The sequence below is a fragment of the Crinia signifera genome, chromosome 8 (assembly GCF_055691185.1).
Source record: "Crinia signifera chromosome 8, ASM5569118v1, whole genome shotgun sequence".
NCBI classification, from domain to species: domain Eukaryota; kingdom Metazoa; phylum Chordata; class Amphibia; order Anura; family Myobatrachidae; genus Crinia; species Crinia signifera.
The window spans coordinates 51,131,912-51,150,341 of NC_139224.1; the positions used below are offsets into that span (position 1 = coordinate 51,131,912).

The 18,430-nt window shown below is 47.5% G+C and overlaps 1 protein-coding gene across 2 annotated transcripts in view; it reads left to right on the forward strand.

Annotated features, from left to right (window-relative positions):
• NCF4 (neutrophil cytosolic factor 4) overlaps positions 1-18,430 on the forward strand; it is a 91,714-nt gene that overhangs the window by 43,460 nt on the left and 29,824 nt on the right. For both annotated transcript variants that reach the window (XM_083156350.1, XM_083156349.1), the window contains 6 exons: positions 5,703-5,772; positions 8,090-8,174; positions 11,286-11,439; positions 14,502-14,572; positions 15,332-15,459; positions 17,853-17,901. In XM_083156350.1, the coding sequence (XP_083012476.1) occupies positions 5,741-5,772; positions 8,090-8,174; positions 11,286-11,439; positions 14,502-14,572; positions 15,332-15,459; positions 17,853-17,901 (519 nt within the window). In that variant the 5' untranslated portion in view covers positions 5,703-5,740. The remainder of the gene's footprint in view (positions 1-5,702; positions 5,773-8,089; positions 8,175-11,285; positions 11,440-14,501; positions 14,573-15,331; positions 15,460-17,852; positions 17,902-18,430) is intronic.

The following is an 18,430-nucleotide window of genomic DNA, read 5'->3' on the forward strand; positions in this document are numbered from 1 at the left end:
TGAACGGGTTAAACGGGTCGAGCGACCCGTTTCCCGTTTTCACTATGGAGGAGGAAGTGCTTGAAGCAGCACCAGCTCTAAGCGCTGCCTCCTCCCCCACCCCGATGTTGCCCTGCCGCTCCGCCGTGCCCCCTCATGACGTCAGCAAACCGGCATGCAGGGTCGCCCCAGGACTGAACCATTTAAAAGTACCGGTGCAACCCTGCATTTGTGGTCTGAGAGCAGTATAACTAGGAGCAATACCTGTAGAATGATCCCAGTTACTGTATGTGTGTGTATGATAGTGTTTTCTGGTACACTGATTAGTCACTACATTGCTGATAGACATGTCCTTCAAAATGTGCCAACACTAATAGAGGGTGAGTGATGCAGCTGTTGAAAACAGTAAACAGGATACATTTGCTTATTGGTATCAGTTGCTGTTACATAACTGTAATAAGCATTTATATAATAAAGTAATGTAAGCATTTTTTTTTAAGTTACTACAGTATTGGGCTGGTCACACAACTGGAATAAACAAAAAAAACTTTAATTGTCGATTAACCCAGAAATATGCATATTTATAATCAATATAATTCAGATGCCTCAATGAAAATGTTAATGACAGAATCGGTCCATTCGACTCAGAGGTGCTATAAGAGAGGAGGCGGAGATTGGGCCTTTCAGATTAGACCTCCCAAAGAAGTCACAAGGTGCTAGGTCTGGTCATTGTGGAGGGTATTCTAGCTCTGCAATATGTTTCTAGGCCAAAATCTGCTTCATAGAGAGAGCTGTGTGGCAGGTGCGTTATCCTGATGGAGGAAGAAGCCATTATGTAGCAGCCCTGGCCTATTTTTTCTGATTTATCCTCACAAACGGGTGATTGTGGTTTGCTCAGTAAGCTGCAAAGCTCGCAGTTTACCGAGAACCAGAGACGCTGCCCTGCCAAACACCTGCCCCTCCCCTCCCACAACAATTCGGGGATGTGTAACTAGGATACGTCTCCTCAGCAGGAGAAATCATTCGATTGTCGCTGACTATCAAATAATTTATCCTGGCTTTGCAAATTTTATTTGCAAGTGCCGGGAGGAAGACAGGGCAGGGGCGGTGATGTCCTGTGACGGCAGCAGCCTGCCCCAGCATGGGATGCGGTCATTTGGTCTACAGAATGATGGTTGACAGTCATTAGGTCGACACCATTAGGTCAACATGGGAAAAGGTTGAAATGGGAAAAGGTTGAGAAGTCATTAGTTCGACAGGTCATTAGTTGGACAGTAAGAGAATGGTGGTGGACCGCTTGACTAAAAAATACACATGTGATCAATTGGGTATCACAATATAATGCAAATTTAATTAACCTGGGCCTCCAGCAAGGTTTATGGACACCCACAATACCATACCCTCCAACATGACCCATCCCATTAGGTACAAAATGCTCTGTTCCTGGACTTCCCTGCCAGTGACAGTTACAGATGTGAGCCTACAGCACAGTCCAATATTCAAAGAGGGGGGGTCACATCAACTCTCAGTGATGTTTGGGATGGCAGCTGGTGTGGCTCCCCTTTTTGAATATTGGACTGTGCTGCAGGCTCACATCTGTAACTGCCACTGGCAGGGAAGTCCAGGAACAGAGCATTTTGTACCTAATGGAATGGGTCATGTTGGAGGGTATTGAATACTGTTTTTCAAATTGGATTACAAAATGGGAGATCAATCCATAAGGAGAGAGCATAAATAGGAACAAGTGGGACTAGTGGTATTATTTCCATTCCAGCAGTATTATTTCCATTGTTCTTCAACATCAATATACTTGTGCATTCATTGTTTATGTGTTCTCTAAACAGGAGAATATTTTATAATTATATTTATTAAATTGTTAATTGTATTATTTCTTAATTTTAATTACATTTGCATTATATTGTGATACCCAATTGATCACCTGTGTATTTTTAGTCATCGCTCCACCACCCTTCTCTTTTTGTTTACAGCTTCCAATATGGGGGACTGACCCTCCCCAGGGTGAGAGCAGCTAGCATTAACAACCCATCCCATTAGCGCCTGTTTATTTTCACGTTGGTGATTATATATTTTTTTCTATTAGTTCGACAGTGTCTAGGTCGACAGTCACATGGGGTTTTTCACAGTTTTTTGACCCACCATGTGCCGACATTTCATGCCCTACCATCCACTAGGGCGTAGCATCCTAACAACCATCACTACATATTTGTGCCACTCAGACGTGCACATGACATACAATCTGCCCTGTAAAAGGGCCTACACATGGGGAGATGAGCTGAGCGTCCTGAGCAATACTAGATCTCTCAGAACACTCAGCAAGATCGTTTATCTCACAGCGATGAGTGCTGAGCCATCTGTCAGGCCAGTGTTCTCAGGTGAGAGTGAGGTAAGTATGCTGGATATTAATCGCTGGACTATAGCTATCTCTATGGACCCTACACACATAGGGATGTACTGTAGGAGCATTTTGTAAGCGATCTAGTGAGATTGCTTAGAAAATGCCCACAATCCTCTCTGTGTGTAGGCCGTAGGCCCCAAAAGCCTTTTTAGGACACACTTCCTCCAGTGCTGTGTGACAGCAATCTATCTATGCAAGAGGGGTGACTTTTGTAAAACCATTTTGGGGTTATTAAACCTTGATGTTCCCACATGCCCTTTTATCTCGCAGAGTATGGTTTATTTAATACAAACACAGTCTATTTATTCAGTAGCCACAAGTCAATGTTTATGCAGCCATCCAGTGGGGGTGGGCACCTCTGTATGTGTGATTCTGTAGCTATGCATGCTGTGCTATTTATCCAGAAGTCTGCACATTGCACTGAGCAGCGTGGCACTGCGGCTAGCAGAGAGGTGGGGGTCCGACTGGGGAAGACTGGAGAAGGATTTACAGCTAAACCATACCTCCCAACTTTCACAACTCATAAGTTGGGACCTGCCGCGCCAAAGGCGTGGCCGACTCTAAAAAGGGGCAGAGCTTCCAGTTTGGTTGGATGGGCAGAAGGGCATGGGTTCATGGTGCAACCCCCATTTTCGACATTTTGGGGGCGTGCCTAGCACTCCCTGAGGTGCTGGGCTGCCCCCGCCTCCCTTACTGCTCTGTACAGATGCTGGCATCTGTGTAACCATCACCGACTGCTCCCACCCACGGGACACTGTGACCCACTGGAGGGACAGAGGGACAGTCTGATATTAGTGGGACTGTCGCACTGTAATCAGTAGGTTACAGGTATGTAGGTATGGCTGAACATGGAGCTCTTCAGTAGAGGTGTAATCCTGTAAATATACATGCAGCTCTACAGTATGTGGGTGATCCTATAGATCAGGGGTGGGGAACCTCAGGCCCGGGGGCCGTATGCGGCCCCCGTAGCCGGTCTGAGTGGCCCGCCCACCCCTCTGGCAGCTTTGCTGGGAGTGAAGTACAGGGGAATTCATGCGAGAGGTCGGTAGTTCTGGCGAGATTTCTCTTAATCAGCAGAAGCCGGAGACTGTCAGTCCTATTCAGCGGCAGCCGCCAGAGCGTGGGCTGGCTGCAGCAGGACAATTTGTAAGAGAAATTTTTACATATGGCCCCCGAAGGATTTTTTCCCCATACAAATGGCCCTCGGCACAAAATATGTTCCCCACCCCTGCTATAGATGTATTGTAAAGGCATCTCTCCAGTGGGGTGTGATCCTGTAGATATACATGTAGCTCTGCAGTATGTGGGTGATCCTATAGATGTATTGTACAGGCATCTCTCCAGAGGCGTGTGATCCTGTAGATATACATGCAGCTCTGCAGTATGTGGGTGATCCTATAGCTGTAGTGTACATGCAGCTCTGCAGTGGGGTGTGATCCTGTAGATCAGGGGTGGGGAACCTCAGGCCCGGGGGTCGTTTGCGGCCCCCGTAGCCGGTCTGAGTGGCCCTCCCACCCACCTGGCAGCTTTGCAGGGAGTCAAGTAAAGGGGAATTCTCGCGAGAGGTCGGTAGTTATCGCGAGATTCCTCTTAATCAACAGCAGCCGGAGACTGTCAGTCCTAGTCAGCGGCAGCCGCTGGAGCGTGGGATGGCTGCAGCAGGACAATTTGTAAGAAATTTTTTTACATATGGCCCCCGAAGGATTTTTTCCCCCCATACAAACGGCCCTTGGCACAAAAAAAGGTTCCCCACTCCTGTTGTAGATCTACATGCAAAACTTCAGTAAAGGAGTAATCCTGTAGATATACAGTAGATGGAGCTCTGCAATATGGGGGTGATCCTATAGATCAGGGGTGTCCAAACTTTTTGCGATGAGAGACAGATTTGGTGAGGTGAAAAAGTGTGGGGGCCGACCATTCAGCCTGACATTCTTTGAATCATTAATCACATCAGAATGGTCCCCCACTCTGCCCCTATTCACTTTATGTCCCCCAGCCTTTCCCCTTCATGGTATACTCCCCTGCCTGCCCCCTTCTCTGTATTTCCCCCAGCCTGCCCCCATTCGCTGTATGTCCCCCAGCCTTGCCCCTTCACTGTATACTCCCCTGCCTGCCCCCCCTTCTCTGTATTTCCTCCAGCCTGCCCCCATTCACTGTATGTCCCCCACTCTGCCCCCTTCACATTATATTCCCCTGTCTGACCATCCTTCTCTGTATTTCCCCCAGCCTGCCCCTCCTTCACTTTATGCCCCACCATTCACTGTATGTTCCCCATTCTGCACCCATTCAATCTGTCCCCTAGCTTGCCCCCCTTCTCTGAATGTCCATCACTGCCTCCATTCACTGTATATCCCCAAGTCTAACCCTCCTTCACTGTATGATTCCCATTCACTATGTCCCCCACTCTGCCCCCATTCACTTTATGTCCCCCAGCCTGCCCCCACCCCCACCCCCTTCTCTGAATGGTGATCACTGCCTCCATTCACTGTATGTCCCCCAGCCTGACACTCCTTCACTCTATGCATCCCACTCTGCCCCCATTCACTGTATCTCCAACTGCCTGCCCCCTCCCTTCTCTGTATGTTTCCTAGCCCCTTGTGTGAGCCAGAGGATGGAGAGGCAAAGCAAGCACTGCAAGGACAGGAGATGCTTGGGCTCCCGCTGCCACCCTCCTCCACTCTGCATGTTATGGGAGCAAGCTTCCCCCTTGCTGCCCCCCCTCCCCGCACACTCCTGTCACAGTGATTGCAATTGCAGCAGCAGGGGTTGGACGCACACTCACTCGAAAGATGCCACTGTGGCAGCCGGCACCTCCTCACTGCTGCAGACAGCAAGGTAAAGGCTCGCCGGGACCCCACCTTTATTGTCATGTTCTGTGAATCCTGGATCTGATGTTCCACCCGCTTCTGGTTGGAGGCTGCGGGCCACTTGAAATGATGGCAGGGGCCACAATTGGCCCCCGGCCCGAAATGCCTGCTATAGATGTACTGTACATACAGCTCTGCAGCGGTTAATCCTGTAGATCTACATGCAACTCTCCAGTTGGGAAAATATCCTGTAGGATTTTATGGCACTCTCCGATAGGGCACCTCTGCATGTGTAATTCTGTAGATATATACGTGTAGGCAGCTCCCCAGTGGGCACACCTGTGTGATCCTCTAAATGTACATAGGCAGGTCCACACATATAGATACACTGTATACATTAATCCAATCATAAATGCTGGATATGATTTCAGACAAACAAATAATAGCATAGATATTACTCGCTAATAAACATCAAGCTAATATCAGGCTTATCTTTGCAGGATAACCAACTTTGAAGTTAGGCTGACGTTGCCTGATAATGTCCCTTCCTCGCCAATTAAGGGATGAGAGGTAAGTGATCAGAGTCAGTGTGTACATAAGAAATATTCGTTACTTGTGTACTAGCACGGCGCCCAGATTTTCATCGAAGTGCATCTCATCGCATCGCATGCAATATAGCGGCATGCGATGTGATGCGATTTTTAATTGTACAAGCACCCTGATGGGTGCTTACAATGTTAAATGCACCCCTATTTTCAATGCCACTCCCACTATCAACGCCAACCCAAAGTGTGGCGAGCGCAGCGAGCCCGCGAAGGACGGCGGTACGCGTCCTCCGACCTTTTCATACCCCCACTATCCACGTCGGCGTAGAGTTGATTTTAGATAGTTTTGCGAGCGCAGCAAGCCACCGAGCCCGAAGCGTGGCGATCTTACTTCGAGCCCGAAGCGTGCATCTTACAAGAGATATATCAATTATTCCCATGTAATTGTGTGCATAGAATCCAGATAAAGATTTTAATATATCTTGAAAAATTGAAAATGATTTAGTCACAGTAAGTGCTCATCAGAACTGTCTTCTGCATGACCTATGGGGAGAACATCCTGCCCAGCCTCATCATCCTCTATGTCATCAGAACCCCCTCCTCATCTTTCTCATTCTCCTCCTCTTCCTGGGATAGAATCATCCGCTTAGCGCTGGATGCCATGTTACTTGCTGGTTCCTCTCTAAGTTTCTGGCTAATATGTAGAAGGGAAGTAAGCATTAAGCTCCCCGGACCCGACCATTCCCATCAGTAACCATGGGTCTGTGGCTGCAGTGGGCAGCTTCATCATGGAGCCTCTGTCTCTGTGTCCCAGCAATCTGGCTGATGGCTTATCACCATAAGGAGATACAGTATGTGACAGAGACCAGTGCAAGTGGTGATTTTGCCTTTATTTTTGACATTTTAAATCGGTGGTCCTTATATTGTATATTCGTGAGTACATATTTTGCCCTGTTTATAAGGTCATACCAAGTTGTAGCAGTCGCTAATATTTGTGGGTACATAAACCATCCTGATAATTTTGCCTTATAAGACACCAACTAGTCAGAAACTAGTTATTCTGGGAAGTCCAACTATACCACTTTGTCTATCTAGTTATTCCAGGAAGTCCAACTATTCCTCTTTGTCTAACTACTTTTTCTGGGCAGTCCAACTATACCACTTTGTCTATCTAGTTTTTCTGGTAGTCCAACTATACCACTTTGTCTAACTAGTTATTCTGGGAAGTCCAAGTATACCACTTTGTCTAACTAGTTTTTCTGGTAGTCCAACTATACCACTTTGTCTAACTAGTTATTCTGGGAAGTCCAACTATACCACTTTGTCTAACTAGTTTTTCTGGGAAGTCCAACTATACCACTTTGTCTAACTACTTTTTCTGGGCAGTCCAACTATACCACTTTGTCTAACTAGTTTTTCTGGCAGTCTAACTATACCACTTTGTCTAACTAGTTATTCCAGGCAGTCCAACTATACCACTTTGTCTAACTAGTTTTTCTGGGAAGTCCAACTATACCACTTTGTCTAACTACTTTTTCTGGGCATTCCAACTATACCACTTTGTCTAACTAGTTTTTCTGGGAAGTCCAACTATACCACTTTGTCTAACTAGTTATTCCAGGCAGTCCAACTATACCACTTTGTCTAACTAGTTTTTCTGGGCAGTCCAGAAGAACTAATCACACAATCAAATATCTTGAGATGGCTTCACTGATAAAATCTGTGCCCCATGGAGAAATGCCCCGGGTGATCGGCAGGACTATGGTGGATAGTCACGAGGTCAAAAGGACTTTTTAGGATTTTGTGTTACCAAATGTCAGAGAGGTCACCGGGGACACTGTATATGTGCACAGTGCTATGCTCGGCACACTATTATATACTAACTCTATGTCCACTTGTAAAGAATGATCCATGTGGACCAGCACCGAAAACCCCCGAAGAGTTACTGCTGCTCTCGTCTAACTCAGCCGGGTCGACTAAGGGTGGCCGGTCATACCATGGTCAATCTAAACCCCATCGACCTGGTGTCAGGATACCATTTCCCTAAAGCAAAGTGACTTTCCATTATATTTTTAACAATTACATTACCTTCATTTGGATTATTAAGGGTTCTGAAGTTAGTTTCTGCAGCCTCTAAGCGTTTCTGTAGTTTTATTAGTATTTTATAAATGAAATGAACATGAGGAGATTAATTGAAATATATACAGTATATATTCCACTGATTTCAGCATCCCCAAATGAGGGGGAGACGCACATTCTCATGGCAGATGCAGAGACATCAGAACATAAGCTGAGTAGTGGAATGCTTGTGACTGGCTTTATTCATTTCTATTCCCATCTAGTGACTTTGAGCAGCTGCCAGAAGATGTAGCTGTGTCCGCCCACATTGCAGATGTAGAGGAGAGACGAGGGTTCTCTGTATACTATGTAAGCAAATGGATTGATCACTTTACCACTACCATGCATTCAATTATTGTGTGTCTGTTTCACACTTACCTACATTTTGGTGATCCAGGATATATTGTCATGAGGTAAATTCTAAACTATGGGTGACATGTAAACATTATTTGTGGCATCGTGGCACTGTCCCACTGTAAAATATCACAATTGGATTAGTTAATTTAGATAGTTCTCTGTACTCTGTACATGCGCCTCTATGCAGCCAGACAGCACACTGTGTATACATGGCAATGATCAGGTATAGTTATTGCAAAGATCAATTAACCCTCCCATACACACACACACACACACACATTATTATTTTTTTATATAATTATATATTTTTTACAGTTCATGTTCTAGCAAAATCGAAATACACTAGGGCAAGTCACCATCTATCAATGGTTTACAAGAGAGAGTACTTTCTCTTTCTCCAAGCATCATACCTCCCAACTGTCCCACTATTCGTGGGTATGTCCCATTTTTTTGGGACGTTAGGATGTGCCGCGAGGGGTCCCGGTGCTGTCGCAGCCAAAGTTGGGAGGTATGGCAATGCTGTATAATTTTACCATCGATGGTGCGTGATAATTTTTAAATAGATGCTATTTACCTAATTCAATCATAAATAATAGAGATGTGCAGATCCAGATTTATCCTGGTTTACCTGGATCTCTAAACAGCAACTTATTGGTTATCAGCTGTCACGTGTTTTAGCTCCAAAACATTTGACAGTCGGATATTCAATAAGATCCTGTTTAAATCTGGGTAAATCCAAACCTGCACATCTCTAAATTAAAAAAACACATTGGTTTCTTGCTCGATGCAAGGGGTTACATGCTCGTTGCCAGGGGTTACATCTCATTCTGTGGGGGAATACATGCCAGGGGGAGTTACTTGCTTGCACAAGAAAAATAGTCAAAACTAGAGAGCGCAAGCAACACAGGTTTAAATTATTTTGTATTAATGTAAATTATCACATACAAAAAACATCAATAGCAGTTAATAGACAAATACAGATGTATTACAATTTAATATAAATTTAAAATATAAGATAGGGAGGGGAAAAGAGGGGCAGGGGGACAAGGACAGATGTCACAAGCCAATTTTGCCAAATGGTCAGTTTCCAAAAACCTGAAAGGCCTTTTGGCTAAGATCAAGTGTAGTATCTATTCTTATCAGTGGGTATGGACTGGCCTCTGGCAGAGAATAGAGAAAGGCTGGACTGAGTAGCTGCTCTGATGGGCGGAGGGTGTGGGACCCCTCTTTTTTGCCTGGGAGTGGTGAAAAGTCTGGCTGAGTATCTTCACCTCTGCCTTTGGTAGGAGGTGTTGTTTCCGTAAATCCACTGGTAAGAGGGGGGGAGAAACACTGGGCCTAGTAGTTTGACTCTCTTGATGGGGTTCGTAGCCCCCGAAGGATGAGACAGCGAAAGGCTCAGTCTAGTATCCATTCCCAAAGAGCGGAGAAAGGCTGGGACTGAGTAGATGGCTCCTGTTCCAGAGGTTCGTAGCCTCTGATGGGGAGACCGCAAAAGGCCCAGCTTAGTACCTTAACCTTGGGATTGGAGAAACACTGAGACTGAGTAGATTGCTCTTCCGAGGGGGTCGCAGCCCCTAAGGGAGTCAGTCGAAAAGCCCAGTAGAGTACCCATTCCCATGCCAGGGGCTGGAAAATGCCCTACGATGGGAACAGAGAAACCTTGGTCAGACGCTGATCGGTCGGTTGCTTGGAGTCCGAGGCTGCACTGTGCCCCCGGGGAAACTCGGGGGTGCCGAACATGCACGGGTGATCCCAAAATCACCATGCACTAGTAAGCACTTGCACTGCGCACTTCCCCTTCAGGCGACGCATCACGTCCTTACCTCGTCCTTTTGGATGAGGTAGGAAAATTTTTCACACCCCCACCCCGGCCTTCTGGCTGAGGTATCTTTATTATTTATTTCTCTTCCCCTCTCACGTTTGTCACTTTTCACGTTCCTTGTTTTTTTGTAGTTTGTCACGTTTTTTTGGGTAGTGTGGTCGACCCTTTCGGGCCTTCCATTTCCCCAATGTGCCGAAGCTCTCGCCTTTTGGGGAGAATTTCGTGCCCCGCGAGGACGACCCCGAGCTGCAAGGCAGAGGGAAGTCTACTGAGGGTCTCTCCAAACCTTCGGGTGTGGAGGACCCACCGTCCTAACCCTTCCGGGGGTTGAGGAATGAGGGTCTCTCTAAGCTTCGGCGAAGAGGACCCACCGTTCCCTACTTTCCCCTCTTCGGCCTTATGGCTGAGAGGGGTTAGGGGAAAAACGGGGCCCTTCTCCTTCGGGAGATGGACCCACTTCGATCGCACGGCCCCCTTTGCACGTGTTTAGGCACAGCACTGGTGGTAGGGAGCACACCTCGGGCTCCTGAGTTTTTTCAAACTCAGCGTTGGGCCGTGGGTCCCCTGCTGCTCGCCGCTCGCACACAGCATCTGACAGGCGAGGGGAGCTGTGCACTCCTCGTCAGTGCTCCTGGAATATGCCCTTCCGGGTAGCGCTGGTGCTCTGGGCTTCTCGCCCCTCTCCTGTCAGATGCTGTGTGTGTTTGTGTGTGTGTATGTGAGTGGTTGGCGGTGAGCAGCAGGGGACCCGCGGCTCAGCGCTATTAAATGACATGCTGTAGGTAGCCCTGGAACAGAAAAACTGAACTGGCCTGTGGGGCAGTGGGCACCCTGCCCCCCGGCCCAGCCTGCCATTGTTCAATTTAGAAAATTTCCAATAACACGTACACTTACCACACTGGTACTAATCCAGTTGCAAATAGATGTGAATAACCAAGTTACCCTGTATCATCATATCATATTTGGGTCACAGTGGGTGTCCCCAGAGCCCTTGGACTCCTCTGCGGTTATGATCACTCCTTTCTCTGTTACTACAGTATATCACTGATGGTTACTGAGTACATCTGATTGGATATACAGTACACTGACACTTTCCCTTGCAGATACCACTACTCAGTCAGCACACCTGGGGAATTGGAAGGATGATGGGACCACATGCTCAACTATTATTGCAGCTGGAATACTGCTAGGTTACACTCTCTGCAATACTGAGATTTTTGTGTTTATGCTGTTTACAGATATTTGTTATTGAGGTGAAAACAAAAGGTGGCAGTAAGTATTTTATATACAGAAGATACAGTGAGTTCTTGACGTTGCACACAAAACTGGAAGAGAATTATGGACCTGAGAAAGGCATTGCACCTTATTTCTTCTCCCCACCACCATTACCACGTAAGTGGCTAGTGGCTATAGTACATTACTGTTTCAGTCTCTCACAGTCTTGAAAGCTTAATGAGCAGGTCTATATATCCTGGGAGCAAGCTATAATCAATGCTGTCTGTACCGTGGGCAGGGTTGCTGACTTTAAGAATCTCCTCTCCGGGAGAAGCCCGGAGAGGAGACTTTCCGCAGCAGTTCTGGGAGCGGGGCTTGAGTGTGGCGTCATTAAGCCCCACCCCCAGGATGCAAAATAGCCGAATTTGCGGATCTCTGTGGAGGGGGGAGAGGCTAAAATGATGCGATTATGACATTTTAGCTCCGCCCCCTCTTCTGGGACCCGAGGATTTAAATGCCGATGTCGGGGGAAGACGGACGCGATTGGGGGGCGCATTTGGGGGTCCCCCTGAATCCGGGAGGGTTGCCCACCTTTCCAGGGGGGGCTCTGGGAGGAGGACCCAATTTTCGGGAGACTCCCGGCCATTCCTGGAGGGTAGGCAACCCTGACTGTGGGCCTGATTCTGTGTCACTTGCAAAAGCAATTTCTCTCTAATGGACAAAACCATGTGCACATTTTACATCGGCCCCCTGCAGTACACATGGTTTTGTCCATTATGGACCTAATTCAGACTTGACTGCATACCTCCATACGTGCCTACCTGAACCTCTCCATGAGGGAGAAAATGCTCTGTACCTGGACTTCCCTGGTAATGTATGATTGCCATCAGCTGTGGTGAAAAACCTTTCTTATCAAGTAACTGGCTCACCGCAGGTGATGGCAATCATACCAGGGTATCCCAGGAACAGAGCATTTTCTCCCTCATAGAAAGGGTCAGGTAGGCAAGTCAGGGCCGTAACTGGGGGGGCTGGGGGGTCAGGCGCCCCGGTTGCTGCATGGGGGGGGGGGCGCTGTGAGGTCCGGGCAGCTCGGGTCCCGGGACAGCCAGCGGGGGTCCGGGGACAGGCAGCGGGGTTCCGGGGACAGGCAGCGGGGTTCCGGGGACTGGTGTAGCCGCTGTAGCGGCAGCTTTCACTCCGTCTCCTACTAGCGCTATTTGCCTGGCGGCGGGAAGCGCTGATGACTTTGAAAAGACTTGCCGGTACTTGTGAGTTATCCGGGCTGCCGATTTTGTCCTTAAGTTTAGTTAACTTAAGGACACCCGACCGACGCGATGCCCGCGATTTAGCCCCAAATCGGGGGCATCGCGTCGGTCGTGGCCGTTATAAGGGACCGCGACGCGATGCCCGCGATTTCCCATAGACAGTAATGTTAAAAGACGCGATGGACCCGATTTCCCATAGACAGCAATGTTAAAATAAAATGACAATGTGAAATTGCCCAATATGGCCATTTCACATTGGATATGTTTTAAAAAAAAAGGTTTCATGGCCCCCCACCACCGTTAACGCCACCCCGCTATTGAGACCAACCCGAAGCGTGGCGAGCGCAGCGAGCCTGCGAGGGGCAGCGGTACACGTCCTCCGACCTTTTCATACCCCTACTATCCACTAGGGCGTGGAGTGAGAACAGAATAGTGTGGCGAGCGCAGCGAGCCACCGAGGCCCGAAGCGTGGCGAGCGCAGCGAGCCCCGCGAGGGGACGCGGATACCTTCACAGGTATCCGCATCCCCTTGCGGGCTTCACAGGTGTCCGCGTCCGCTCGCCACACTTCGGGCTCGCCACACTATTCTATTCTCACTCCACGCCCTAGTGGATAGTAGGGGTATGAAAAGGTCGGAGGACGCGTACCTCCGCCCCTCGCGGGCTCGCTGCGCTCGCCACGCTTCGGGTTGGCGTCAATAGCGGGGTGGCGTTAACGGTGGTGGGGGGCCATGGAACCTTTTTTTTTAAAACATATCCAATGTGAAATGGCCATATTGGCCAATTTCACATTGTCATTTTATTTTAACATTGCTGTCTATGGGAAATCGGGTCCATCGCGTCTTTTAACATTATTGTCTATGGGAAATCGCGGGCATCGCGTCGCGGCCCCTTATAACGGCCACGACCGACGCGATGCCCACGATTTCGGGCGCGATGAAAAAATCGGCAGCCCAGATAACTCACAAGTACCGACTTGCCAGACGCTGATTGGCTGAATTCAGCCAAAGTCATCAGCGCTTCCCGCCGCCAGGCAATTGGCGCTAGTAGGAGACGGAGTGAAAGCTGCCGCTACAGCGGCTACACCAGTTCCCGGAACCCCGATGCCTGTCCCTGGACCCTCGCTGGTTGCACACAGGTATGTTGTCAGCGGGAGGGGGGGGGGTTTCCGGCGCCAGGGGCAAGGTGGTCATTTGCCCCCCCCCCCCCCCCCCCCGTCAGGGGAAGGGGGCAACCAAATGACTGCCTTGCCCCGGGCGCCGGAAACCCTAGTTTCGGCCCTGGGCAAGTATGCATACCTCTCAACATGACCCACTCCAGGAGGGACCCAAAATGCTTTGTTTCTGGACTTCCCTCTTAATGTGTTCTTACCATCACCTGTTTTAAACAGGGTAATGTGTAAGAAAGGTGTTTCCACACAGGTGATAGCAATCGTACATTAAGAAGTAAGTCCAGAAACGGAACGATGCGTCCCTCCTGGAGAGGGTCATGTTGGGAGATATGCTGCAGGGCAAATTTGTTCTCAAAATCAGCAAAACTATTTAGATTTGGGTGATGTGGGTTCAAACTGAAATCTAAATTGCAGTATAAAAATAATGCAGCCAGTATTTACCCTGCACAGAAACAAAATAACTCACCGGAATCTAAAGCCTTATACACACTAGGCGTTTTTTGCCTAGCGTGTATGAGGAGCGATTTTGTGAAAATCGCTTAGTGCATACATACTGAGCAATTTTCGCCCGTCCCAGTGATTTTCACAGGGGGTAAACCACTTTTCCTAGTACAATACTATGGAAAGTGGTTCACTCAGCTGATATAACAGCCTGATGGCTGAGAAATGAGGTGAAAATCGCCCTGTGTGTATGCCCCATTATTATCACTTTAAATAGTAGCTACAGTATATCACTAAAATTGTGCAAATTACACACTATTACATATGCTTTGTGTCTAATATATCTGAATATTTGTCCCTCAGCAAAGATTTATGTTGGAAATAAGAAGGATATTGCTGAAAGCCGCATTCCTCTCCTGAATATATACATTAAGGTACATATTATAACTTTTATTTAAAAAATAATTTTAAAAATAAAGTTCATAGGATTGTTTGAAGTGTATAAATTCAGACAAACTTAATTGGAAACTGAGCAAGCACAGAGAAGAGATTTCTTATTCTGACCTATTTGCCCATATACACAGTAATGCCAGTGTTTCCAAGTACTGCCAGATGAAGATGGCATTATTATCACAGGGCTCAATGTGTTTTTTTTTTCAGCTTTTCTTTTTGTTAATTTGTCGAAATGTGAAATGTAAGCTACTTACATAAAAATATGCAAATGAAAGGGTTTGGGGCAAAAACTGCTCCAAAGGCCTTTAATGCAGAGGCAGAACTCTGGGAGGCAATGGAGTCATCTGCCGCCGGGCTCCTGCTCCCAAGGGGGCACCTCTCCTGCCCTGCGAGTTTGAATCAGTTAATTGAAAGCCGTTGATATCGCTTCTGTGGCTGACTCCTCCTCTTAGCAGGACCATAGATGTCACACTCTCTTTATTCTAAACATAATATCCATAACGTACATGTGTGTGTTGGGGGGCACCAATATTTATCTTGCCTCTGGGCAACTGGGACAAACTTACGCCACTGCTTTAATGCATTTAGGTGATAGTAAAATAGTGATAAAAGGGGGTGAAAATACTCCCTTTTCACATCATTTTTGTGAAAATACTGTAAATAAATAGACTCACTAAAGTACTACTACACATACCTGACCCGCTGTACCTCCCGCTGCCTCATTCCGCTTTGTCTCACAGGGACTCTTGGACGCCCCAGTATGGATCCTGTTGGATGACAATCTTCGGATGTTTTTCTACCAAACAACATTTGACAGTGAAAGGATCCCTCGTGCCTTACGCAGGTTGCGGCCACCGACACGGAGAATGTAGGTTTTAATCATTTACAAATTCCCCTCAAAATGTAAAAGCTTGTTATTATTTATATTGGAGATGCCATAATATACATTCTCATCTTCAATCAGTTCACACTCAGTTCACACAGCTTTGAGTCTGGTGATATATTTGATGTGGGTGCCGGACGCGGTCCCGGCAGTTGGGATCCTGACAGTCATTTACACGACGTCGGGATCCCGACTGTCAAAACGCAGACAGTCGGGTGCCCAACAGCCACCCGCTATTTTTCCTCATGGGGGTCCACGACCCCCATAGAGGGAGAATAGAATAGTGGTGAGTGCAGCGAGCCCGCAAGGGTCTTTTTTGTGCTCACCATGCTGTCTGAGTCCGGCCAGTCTGGATCCCGACGTCAAGCTAATGACTGTTGGGATCCCGACTGTCGGAACCCCATACCACACCCATTTGATGTCGACTAATGAAGGGGGAACCAGATGTTTTATTATATACATATTGCCATGTGGTTGTTTTTCGGCTTAACCGATGCATAATCAGATCTCTAAGCAAGTTGATCTGTGTGTGTAGTTAAAGGCCCCCATACACTATGCAAGCCCAAATTGCAGGTGAATGATAGGAAGTCCGATGCCATGTGCGGTCCCGTGCGAATCGCAGCAGAGCCTCTGAGTCGCACCGACTGGAGAAGCAATCTGCAGGACAGGCTTGGCTGGGATCGCATATCATGTATCGCATGCCACCTAAGACCATCCCTGGGCTCAAGGGGGCCATGGTGTGTGACTTCTCCGAGGGGCACCTTACATTGTGCATCGTTCAGTGTTGGTAGGTTTTCAACTGCCCTTCTGAACTCAATCAGAAACTCATATGGGCCTATTGATTGACATATTTGCCTGTCCAGTTGTCCACACACTTGGTCAAATTCATCAACAAATACAGAGTTGAATGCAAGTCAGTTGAGCAGAAGTATCTTGCACATTTTCAAACTTTGTATGTTCCATAGCAGACCATAATGGTGCCGAGAGCGGGTGGCAGGTACTATTTACCTGGGTTCTGTTGCTCTCAAGAGGACTGACAGCTGCTGTGTCAGCCTCTCCCCACAACCCAGAATATGGGGGTTATTCAGATCTGATCCCTTCTCTGTTAATTTACAGAGCCCTGCATCAGATTGTGGCCACCCTGCCAGAGTGAAATCTCCCCTTGTGCAAAAGGCTTGTGAAAATATCACAGATTGGCCATTAGCTGCAATTCCATTTGCAACTAACTCGCCATCGAATGGTTTTTCCAGTGTGTGCAGTCTGTGCGTAACGCAGAACCTACTCTGTCATTGCGATAGAATCAGGCTGATCGGGCCTGGCTATGATGTCACACACACTCCCATAAAATGCTTAGGCACGTCTGCATTTTATCTGAAAACGGCCGATGTCCACCCCCAAATACCGGCATACTGTCAATGAATTTGAAAACGGTTTGCGATCAGAGAGGACGCTGGATTTTATTGCTGGATGGATTTTTATCACACGGGCGCTATGATCCGTATGCATGCGCAGTTGTTCGATTATCGGCTTTCCTGCGAATTAGCAGCTGCAACAGCAGTCAGTCCTCTCCGCCTGCGTGATGTGATGCCCAGCCATCTACTGGTTCTCACACCGGCGCCCGCACTGTGCAGCATAGGTCCGCTTTGCGGCCGCAAAGATTTTTTTATAATTTACAAGCAGCGGGGGCTGGCCACACCTCCCCCATTGGTCATGCCCCTTCTCAGTACCAGGGCCCAGCAAAGCTTCAGGCTCCCCTGGCATAACTAGGTGGTAACTGGCATTGGTATATTGGCAAACTGCAGTGAGGTGCAGTTAATGGATCTGTTAGATACTGTATACATGGAATTATGCCTGCCATTTTCAGGCAGATCTTTTGCACTAGGTACATAAGTGTGCAATTAAGAGTACTCCAACTGCAGTCAAGCCCGGAATTCTGCATTAGCTCCGTGTATGCAGGTCAATTTGGCTATATAACCAATGACCTGCATGTTCAATGGGTCCCGCTGACATCATTGAATGATACCCTTTAACAATATCATCCAGTGTGGACACTCCATATAGGGGACCCGCAGACCTTGTGTAATCTATATCTGCCACAGACAGCATTGCGTAGTGTGTATGGGGCTTGACGACAAAGAACCTTATTTAACTATATGGTACAATGCTAAGCACATTATCCATTTAGCTACATTTGGTTGTGGCAGTGTGATACTGTAGGGCACAGAAGATTCCATTATATTTATTGGTTCTGCGCCATAAAAGTAATTTTACAGGACAGCACTGAGAGCGACTTTATTTTTTTTTGGGGGGGGGGGGGGGGGGGGAGGCTGAAGTTCAGTAATCTGCTCTATCTAATACCATACGTTATTTCTTGGCAGTAAGAGGAACTCTGAGCACATTTCAGAAATGGACAGGCCCCGGGCAGAGGTAAGACTAGCGGAGTTGAGATGTTTATAATTTGGAATTATGAAGTGACATAGACTATAATTAAATAAGAGTCTGTATAAATAAAAGGATGCAATAAAGATGTAAGCTCCATTACATAAACCTGGCACCTGCTCGCCATGCTCTTATCCCGGGTCACCGCGTCTCCTGATATGCCCTGCTGCATTGACTAATGTGATGTTCTATGTAATTACCATATACTTTCAGCAGTGCCGTTATAATGGATTGACATCGTTACATACCATCATGTCCTGGAATGATTTATAGAGGCATTGTGCTAGAAATTGGGACCATTCAGTGTAATGCGTACGCTACTGTTTGTATTTTAGGGGTTATTCAGACCTGATCGCTGTTGTGAGTAATTGCAATTCCTGCGATCAGATAGCTGCCGCCCACCACTTGGCTTGTGACAAATGGCTTGTGACAATATCGCCGATCGTCATACAGCTGCAAATCCATTCGCACCTCACTCACCCTCAAAATTGTGTTCAGTCTGTGTGCAATCCTGACC